The 10,117-nt window shown below is 34.2% G+C and overlaps 1 protein-coding gene across 5 annotated transcripts; it reads right to left on the bottom strand.

Annotated features, from left to right (window-relative positions):
• Window positions 1-490: 490 nt before the first annotated feature.
• Window positions 491-9,667, bottom strand: LOC120073022 (glyoxysomal processing protease, glyoxysomal). Of its 5 annotated transcripts, none has more exons than XM_039025580.1 (15): window positions 9,539-9,667; window positions 7,804-7,883; window positions 7,666-7,712; window positions 7,394-7,568; window positions 7,202-7,249; window positions 7,021-7,095; window positions 6,393-6,536; window positions 5,588-5,707; window positions 5,326-5,429; window positions 4,412-4,497; window positions 4,236-4,330; window positions 3,409-4,144; window positions 2,772-2,961; window positions 1,169-1,260; window positions 491-1,081 (listed from the first exon to the last, which is right to left on the bottom strand). In XM_039025580.1, the coding sequence occupies exons 2-15, from the start codon at window positions 7,867-7,869 to the stop codon at window positions 816-818; spliced, it is 2,244 nt and encodes a 747-aa protein (XP_038881508.1). In that variant the 5' UTR covers window positions 7,870-7,883; window positions 9,539-9,667; the 3' UTR covers window positions 491-815. The 5 variants fall into 5 exon arrangements, with proteins under 5 accessions (XP_038881508.1, XP_038881509.1, XP_038881510.1 ...); XM_039025581.1 differs by having other exon boundaries at window positions 4,236-4,321; XM_039025582.1 differs by having other exon boundaries at window positions 5,588-5,671.
• Between the last annotated feature and the right edge of the window lie 450 nt (window positions 9,668-10,117).

Here is a 10,117-nt window from a genome sequence, read left to right as displayed (position 1 = left end):
TTTTTGTTAAATTCAAATATATATTATAGATGATATGATATTACTAAATAATAGTTATGCAAGATGTTCATAAATCAAGTTCAGAAATTCATTCATAATGGTTATTTAGTAACTAGTATATTATCAACACATTTTAAATATTATTTAAATTAAAATTAAAATTCTAAATTTTATATCAAATGTATATATAAAAACGTGAAATATAACATTTTTTTCATTGAATCCCTTATTTTTAAAATTTCTGTTTTTAAATTGCTACCAAGCAGGCTCTAAAAAAAACTGACCACCTACTTGCGAAAAACTGAAATCAATAATAATAATAAAAGAAGCAGTGGCAATTTAACTATATATCATGCAAACTTCTTTTATTTAATATAAGCAACAAACATAAATTGACGTAAGCCTCACTTTTTCGTAAAAGAAAGAGATGCGTCAAAAAGTGTCAATTGTTTTAGTTTGTTGGTATGTAATATATGGACAAGCTTTCACATTTTGACAAATCTAAATCCAATCAAAGTTTAACAAAGTGTCGTAAGAATAATATATTTCAAGTATCTGTTGGTAGAAAAGAAATCGATTAGGCACATTTCGTATCGTAGCTATTTTGTTTGTAAAAAAAAAAAAATCACAGACCAGATGTCTTCATCTCTAAAGTCTAAATGTCATGAACCAATCATATGAAGATAAAGAATAAAAGTATTAACACAACACCCGAAACCAAAAGCAACGCTGATGCAGCAGTTCCCATTAGTTTTCTTTCAACTGATCATTAGATGTTCCTACCTGAAGATTGAATGAACCGGTTTGAATGGTCATCATAACTTGCTACGGATTATATCAGATGGAAGCAGCCTTTCCCCCTCGTTATGAAGAGTTGGCTTTCGGAGTACTTCACGCTGTTCAGCGATGAACTTTGCAAATCGAGAACCTTTCCCTTTTGTTTCATGGTCTTCACCTAGCAACTGAGGCAGATCAGGTAGAGGAGAGGGCTTGGGAGATCGTTGTGACATCAATGCCCATATAGAAGAAAGCTGCTCATCTGGTTCATCCAGAACTTTTACCACTGAGAGGTCCTCCATGTCTGCAAGTGCAAAAAAACATTGCAATTAGAATTAGGACTCGTTATGTTCATAGATCGTAAATGACCAGAGAAATTCAGCTGGCCAACCTTTGGAGAACCTATGAATGGGTTCCAAAGCTGCACAAGGTATGCTAAAGTTCAAATGTGGAATAATAGCTCCTCGCCCATGCCTTGCATTGCTGTATCAACATTTCACAGAGATTATTAATTTTCACGTAGAAATCCACCATTCCTTGAGTTCTAAGGAGACAGTAGAAATCCACCATGAAACTGATGGTGGCTTGGTATAAGAAATCATTTACTAATATCCCTCAAAAAAGCATATCGTTGAACTTGTTCCCATTAGTGGACTCTTTTCATAGTTTACCAAGAATCAAGGAAAATCGAAAGCATCAGGAAAATACAACAGAACAATATAAGTAAGCAAAGCCGTCCACAAACAAAACTGAATTGATCCTATAATCCTCGAGTAATGATGAAAGGATGGACAATTGTGTAGGTACAATAATCGGGAGAATTATTAAGGTCCCGTTTGGTAATCATTTCATTTTTTATTTTTGAAAATTAAGTATATTTTCTCCCCATTTCTCACAATAATTTGCATCTTTCTTTAGTACAATTGTTGAATTCTTAGTCCAATTCCAAAAACAAAAACAAGTTTTCAAAAGCTACTTTAGTTTTCAAAATTTTGCTTGGTTTTTTAAACCATTGATAAAAAGTAGATAACAAAAGAAGAAATTTGGAGGTGCATGTAGTGTCTATGGGCTGAATTTTAAAAAACAAAAACAAAAAATCAAATGGTTACCAAATGGGACCTAAAAAATTCCCAGGTTTTATGCCCAGGTAAAATTAAAAAGTCAATATGTACTTAAAAGCAGTTGCTCCCAAAGATATGCTTGTCTGACATTTTAAGGTGTGGTGTTTAGCTACTACTTCCATCATATGAATCCATCAATCATAGTATTATACGTGGATCATGATGTAAGGAGAAAAATCACAAATTGATAACTAGATGAAATAACCAGATAGCCAAAAAGAGAGAGTAGAAAGAAAAAAATCAAAGCTCTAATCTTCTAAAAGTAGGTGTGGCAGCTTTCAACACATACAAAGGGCAATTGAAAAATGAAGAGAGCAGAAGTGAAAACAGAGTCAGCTTCCAAACGGTTTCATCCAGTTTTGACGAATAGGTTTACATATATTTTGCCATCTTGATTCTTAAGTCAATAGAATTTGAATTGAAAATTGATTTCCTTAGGCCCGTTTGGTAACCATTTGGTTTTTGGTTTTTGTTTTTTTAAAATTAAGCCTATAGACACTACTTTCACTTCCAAATTTCTTTCTTTGTTATGTACTTTTTACTAATGGTTGAGAAAACCAAATCAAGTTTTTGTTTTTGGAATTTGGCTAAAAATTCAACCATTGTACTTAAGAAAGATGAAATTGTGAGAAAATAGGTTTAATTTTCAAAAACTAAAAATAAAAAATGAAATAATTACCAAACAGGACCTTAGGTTTCTATTTCAAACACAATAAATAGTCAGTTTTTAACCTTATATACTGAATCGTTAATCTTGTCAAGAAAATGCTGTTACCCCATAAGTTTACCAGTTCCCTTTTAAAGCCTCAGAGTCAAAAGCAGCATTTTACAAGCCTAATATGGATAGATTGATATTTATTTATTGCACCGTACCTTGTAACAAGTCCAATCATACGACCATCTGAATTGACAACAGCACCCCCACTACCACCAGGATGCACTGCAGCAGTTGTTTCGAGCATCGCAGGAAAATATTCTAATGAATCTCCTTGATGATAAGATGAGGGAATCTTTGCTTTCACCACGTTGGCCACCACACCAGAGCAAACAGATGGGGAGAAGCCTAACAAAGTTTAAACTAGATTCAGATAATGTAAAAATATAAAGATTTGCATGTATGATTGTTGAAAGAATTGCAAAAGATACACCTTAGTAAATTACTGTGTTTAAAAAAAAATATGTAAAATTAGTCATCCTGTCCAAATGAAAAGGTTAACAGCCATTATTCAGGGGGACTACACTTCATTTGTATAATTACAAATAACAAGTTCTTTTCCTTTCAAGGAATCATTTTTAGCAATCAAGTAACCAATTAAAAAATAATGATCATGACTGCTGAATGATTATTGAAACTATTTAAATGGTCTAAACTGGATTATAAAGAAAGCTTCCTTCATCTGGTTCATCCCTAATCCAGAACAAAACATTTTCTAACACCAACTTGTAACATGCCAAACTAAAAATTCACATGACAATAATAATAGACCAATAAATTTGTTGAAAGAGGTACCAGATTTTGGTCCCAGCAGTCCATGTCCAATAACATGTATCTTTGATCCTGAGGATGGCCATGAACAATCCATAATAATAGGGGAGAGCTGCTCCGGAACTTGCTCGAGCTGCAACAGGGCAACATCCCAAGGTCCCTTGCAGATATATAACACTTTAGCATCGCACCAAATCCAAGGCTCTGCATGATTCAAGCGAACACGCAAGTTTCTATGGCCATAGTTAGCAAAACTCAACTTATTGTCCTCGAGTTGGTCATGATTTGCATTCTTAGAGGCATTTTGTGTTATATCTCCACTCTTTTTGCCGCCAAAAACACCATCATGCATTGAACACGGAGAATGCTCAGTGTGGAACTGCAGCAGCTTGGCGTTTTCAATTGATCTTTCTCCACTAACATTTGTTTTCCCAAATCTCCATGGCTCTATCAAGTGGGCATTCGTGAGTATTAGACCTTGGCTATTTAGCAAAACGCCAGATGCCCATATTCCTTCGCCAATTGTAACAAGACAAACAGAAGCCATTGCCTTGTCAACTTCACATGGGAAAGGACGAGAACTACCAGAATTGTCTTGAATACTGCTGAAGGCCCCGTCAAATTTTTGTTCCTTATTCATTGCCTCATTCCCCACAACACTCATACACCCATTGTCGTTGCCAATCCTTTCTCCAGTATTATAAGCTCCTAGCAGTAGACCACTGCAAGCAGTTGTGATGGCTCCCCATGGAATCAATAGCTGTTACCCAAGGCTAGAGTCTCACACAATGCAACAACTCCGAGAGAAATTAAATCAATACCACGTAAAGAAGCAAACAGTCTCATTATACCTGAATCTCAGCACCAGTCATATAATGCACAAGTGGCCTAATCAGAACACCAATGAGACGTGCTTGTTCATCGAAAACTGGACAGCCTTCCATCCCTAGCAGATAAAGTATCATAATTCCAAAAAAGAAACCACCAGAAGAAAACAGAATATAATAGAACAGATGGATATGCATACCAGGAAGACACCGCATGTCAGCCATCAGCAATGACTTGATCCAGGAGCTAGGAGGGTAGCAATTGGAAATTGATCCGACCGATATGCTATGGGTAAACAATCAAAGACTACTAGTCACAAAAAAGACAGCAGCTAACCTTTGGAGTGTCACAAATGCAAAGAAATACCATGTCTTCATGTGTGTGTTTTAGACATAAATGACAAGAAGCATTCTTCAAGCCCAACTTTGTCAAGCTCAAATTTCAAATCCAAGAATTAGTTCAAACAATTTGTTGGCATGACGAGCTTATATATGGTTAAAGGTACTGGTCCAAAGAAACTCTGAAACATAACAAGAAGGCTTTGCAGTCTCCTTTCCTTTACAAATTTGACGATGTAACTAATCCTTCTCCTTTTTTTTTTCTTTGTGATGGTAGTGGTGGGGGGATAATCTTTCAACACCTCATAACTCATCATGTTTAATTCACAACATGATGCAATAACAGACTCAACCTGAATTATTTGATGGTATATTTTTCTCTTCAAAGCAATTAGAGCAGAAAATAGAGGTAAATTCAGAACATGCTGCCATTGTTAATGCGAAAGAAAATAAAATCTTTGACAGCCATCTGCAGAATTTGTTTATCAATCAACTACTAACGTCTTCGGTGACAATCCAGCATTCAAATAGTCATGCTGAAAGCAATACTAACTGAACTAGAAAACCAAGAGTGGAACAGGCACTAGCATCTAGAATTATACAAAGTTCAGTGTGAATATAGTTCTAAAAATTTGCTAGTCTTGAACAGTTTGAGATCTCAAGGGTACAGTTGTGCAACCTATAGAACAAATCACGTTCAAGTAAGGTCATTAGTCTGGAACAGTTTTAAAAACATTAAAACTTCATTACCAATTGTTAGAGAAGATAGATCTACCTGTTAAGGAAATGCACCGGTGATAGAACACCAAAAGGAGAACCAACAGCAAGAAGAAAGGATCCTCTCTGCCGTGAGGGAGATATACTGATGTTTGGCATGTCCTAGAAAGAGTTCAAATATTAATAACTAGCAGTAGACATCTACAAGTAAAGGAGATAAGGCTGTCTCTATGGATATTCATGAAATGCCCAACCTTTCCTGCAGTCTATAGAAGTGAAATTTTCTAATGAATGACGGGCAAGGAGAGATAGAAATTCACCTTTGAGAATGAGGGTACACCAAGAATGGCGATTCTTATTGTTAAATCATTATTCTTGTTGGATCCTTCCATATCCAAATAGCTCTGGTTACCAACAAAAGTTTTCTTGTCATTTTCAATCTGAAGATGAGCCAGAAACACCCACTGAGACTTAAAATTAAAACTAGACATAAATATGATGACAACACAAAAGATATGTAATTATATTACATTTATCGCTGACTCTCTTTTGTTTATTGTTCCCCAAATACAGTTGATACAAATTGGTGCACTCTGTGAAGCATAATGGAAAACTCAGTTTGATCTAGCTAGATGTCTGTTTCGAGCATTATATTTGGCTTCATCCTAACCCTGGTTTGTGTCCTCTTTTTGTTGTACTTCCCACCAAATTAAGAAAAGGTTTTTCATTTTTTTGAAAAATGGATATCAAGTCAGTTAGTTGTTACAAGCAAATTCAATTTGATAATGCCCAAATCCCGTAGCTTCTTCTAGGTGGCCATACAGGATTCTACCTACATCACAAGCCAACCTTTTCTTAGTTTTGTATAATGATTACCTGAGATGTCTTGTGACGTGAAATATAGATTACAAGAGAAAGGAATGTATGTATGATAATCCAAACCTTTTATCAACCGAAAGATCACTCACCATGCTAAAGCTTACAAATGATAGCTCTTCCTAGAGGAATTTTGTTTAATAGAAGATATTTAGAACCTCTAAATTTCATTTATCAAGAGTTAGGTTCATTTTTTTCTTCAAGCGAGTACTGCTTTAGTTCATAAATAAAAGACAGCTGATATAAAACCTGTCCCCGACGAGAATCCCGAAAAAATGGAGAACCATTTGTATATGAGGCCAAAGACCAGCCGACCTCCCATCTCTGATGTAATGAATCCAAAGAAGCATCCATGACTGATTGAAGAGCAGCAGCCGATGTAGGTATATCATACTGCAAAATACGATATCTAAATTAACATAAAAACAATTGCATGCCAGCTAAATAAATTCAAATACATGATAAAAGATTAAAAAGAATGTGCACATGGCTACTATCGGAGGCAGAGTAGCTGAGTAAACATGACAATATCGGAAAGTAAACGTGACATTATTGGAAAAGACTCATACTCCTAAATGTATGTACGTTGGTTTATATGGCAATGGAATCAGAAAACTTATAGTTCAAAATAAAACTCAAAAAAAAAAAAAAAAAAAAGCAGGACTTGGGCATTATCAAATTAAATCAGAAACCTTATAGCTCAAAATAAAACTCATAGCCCAAACTTATTTTTTAAAAAAGATAAAGGTTAAACCTTATCCAAGATTACAGAAATTTACACTGAGGTTAAATATCGCCCTAGAAAACTAGAAGTCTAATTTGGATTTGATGGAACTGTCAGAATCCCAACTAAATAGTGAGAAAAATGAATGCCTACCAAAGCCAACAAATGGGCAGCATGCCAATGAGTAGTTTTGCTAACATCAGAATCTCTCTCCATCAATGAGTTACCCTGTGCCGCACGGGATTATTAATATGTGAGTTTTGAATGCTAAATTAACCATTCAAGAAAAACTGTGAACTTATCAATTTTACAATTACAACCTTATAAATTATACCTCAACCATAATGTCAATCTGGACACCAGGAATTAGCTCAGGCTTTCCCTGCAGCACGTGAATAGGCTAATCAAATAAATTAACCCAGCTAATCACATATATAACAAAGTGGAACATGATAATTTTATAAGTACAACAAAACCCACAACAGTTACATTTCCCCCCTTCTGCAGCATTGTAAGTGAAGTTAACCTTATGAATAGTATCTCTGTGTTGAAGTAGCATAAAAGGCTCAAAAATGGAGGAAACAGTAAGAACCAATGTTGCAAATTGATCCTTATAATTACCGAGATGCTTAGCAACCCGGGTGTCATAAAGGGTTTCAGGTAATATCATTCCAGATGCTGAAAGAGTTGTCCTCCCAGAACTTCACATGCCAAAAAAATAGAGGGAATCAATTAATTCTTTTCCAAGTTAAAGACGTACAACCCCTAAAAAAATTTATCAGATAAGAAGATTCTCACTGATACTGATGGAATGCATGTTTTTGCATCTTCAGGCCCTTCGGGTCCTAAATCATAAGGCTCGCACTGATTTTTCACCATCTCAATGGAAATTGAAGCACGGGAACATGGAAAAGGGCAAGAAAGATAGTGACTCACAGGGCCTTGGACTCTGACCATGATGGCAAAATTTCTGGCATGATCCACAATTTCCGGCGTCACCATGACAGGAAGATAGGCTGATTTAGAGGAAGAGTACAAGTACAAAATACAAGTAAGTTCAATTGCACAAACGATTATGCACTGTTTCCATCATTCCATGAAACTAAACTTAGAATTCAAAGGAGAGATAATGAAATGATTCTGCTATTTGCTTCAGGTAGAAACTTGCAATTTATGATACCACATAAGCCCAGCAATGCATCCACATTCTAATACTTGTTCCAATTAAACAAAAGGACTCTCAACACTCCTTGATGAATTCACTAATCTGAATTTCTGGTCTTAATTCTGCATTAAGAAAGGATACTGATTTCTACATCTAGAAGTTAACTCATTTCTCGCCAAACCAAGTATGGGTCAATTGGCATCTTAGTTTGCTAGAAACCACAAGGTTTATGGTTAGAGTCCCCCTACCCAATTGTACTAAAAATAAATAAATAAAGGGTACGAAATGTTCACTCGTTTCTCCTACAACCTAAACTCAACCCCTCAAGCCACTAGCATATCATCAGAAGAGGATTTCCCATCCATAACACATAGGATTGTACAATTTAAAAGAAAATGCAAAAGAGGTCCTCTACACATGGGATTATAATCTTTATTTTGTCATAAAAATCAATATTAACATACAAAAACTAAATTAAAGTCCTTGAATGTTTTAAATCTTAATAAAATATTAGTCTCTTTTATTTTTTTTAGACTCCAATGTCTACCATTTAAATCTCAATAAAATTACTACTGTCACCATTTTACAAAGCCTCAACTTCTGTTAAATATCAATTACAGAAACATTATTCCTCTTCGTTCTTTTCATAAACACAATAATATTTATTAATAATTAAATTAAAATGAGAAGAAAAATTTTTAAAAATTACATTATTTACTATACAAACTAAGAATTGATAAAAGGAAAAAATCAAAAGTTTTTTTTTCCAAGCCAATATATTATAGATTATAGATTTCTTGTTCAAAAAATTAACCAAGCAAACATCTAAAAAAGTTTCGTTCCGTACGTTTATCCTCGTTTGGTCAAAAGGTGTTACATTCGGAGCATTATCCACAAAAACCAGCCATCAAGCACTTACCTTACTAAATTTTCTACTTGTGTATACTTCGACATTAATCACTTCGTGTATACTTCTTATATGAATTACTTCGTTTAGAAACACGATAATTGAACGCACTATGAAGATATTTAAGTTAATTACGTTGACTGTATGTTAAGATACAATTTACAACCAAAGTAATTGATTACTTGACTTCTCAATAGGGAATCAAATTGGGGAAAAGTCGATAATCATAACCACTCAAAATAACTTCAACGATTAATCTTGATTGTATGTCAAAACACATTAAGGAAATTAGTGATACACCATGAATTTAAGGATATGTATTAACACAACCAACCGAAAATATCTTCCGTATTCATCTCGAAAATAGTAGTTACTACTTTACTACAGATTCAAGATTGTTCGCCAAACGCCCTTATCTATTATAGTCGCATACAATCGACCGGTTTCGATGCTAATTTCCGAGAGATTCAAATCAGTTTTTACATGCGTAAGAAGAGGAATGAAAAGAAAAGAAAGGAAGAAAGAACTGAAGCTAAATTTATTATCAATCTAAATATAGTAACAAGAAGATTAAAGAAAAATCATGTGGAATGTGTAACCTGTGAGGTATTGTGAGAAAGCAAGATGAAGAAGGCGGTGGTCGAGGATAGCAGCTTCAGTAGAAGCAATCAGCAGTAGACCTTCTTCGGGGCACGCTCGGAAGAAGAATGAGAAATGTTATCTTAGGCCTATAAAGATTAATAATTTAATATTATTATATATCCGGCTGGGTCTGGATTTGTGTGACTCCGCTGTGAGATAAGGCGTCTGTGATATAGAGTTGATTATTATAATCTAGTTCATTATAGTTGGATTATAATAACTTGTATTTTGATTATAGATTATTTTAGTTTGGGTTATAATAATACGTGTTTGATGTGTAAATTATTTTAGTTTAAAAAGAAATAGTAAACATTGTAGCAATTAATAAAAAAATATAAATATAAAATAGTAAAACTTGTAGTAAAGAGTAAATACTATAACAAATTAGAGTTTTGAAATAGTGTTGGTTATAACTAATTGAAAACTACAAAATAGTATTTACTGATTATTATAATTTAGGATAATCTTCATCCCAAACACATCGGAAAGGTTTAATCAAAAGAAGAAAGAAAATTACAAGTTTAGTATTCAACTTT

This window comes from Benincasa hispida, chromosome 3, assembly GCF_009727055.1.
Source record: "Benincasa hispida cultivar B227 chromosome 3, ASM972705v1, whole genome shotgun sequence".
Lineage (NCBI taxonomy): Eukaryota > Viridiplantae > Streptophyta > Magnoliopsida > Cucurbitales > Cucurbitaceae > Benincasa > Benincasa hispida.
The sequence above is the reverse complement of the archived record's forward strand: the minus strand, read 5'-3'. Positions and strand labels throughout refer to the sequence as shown.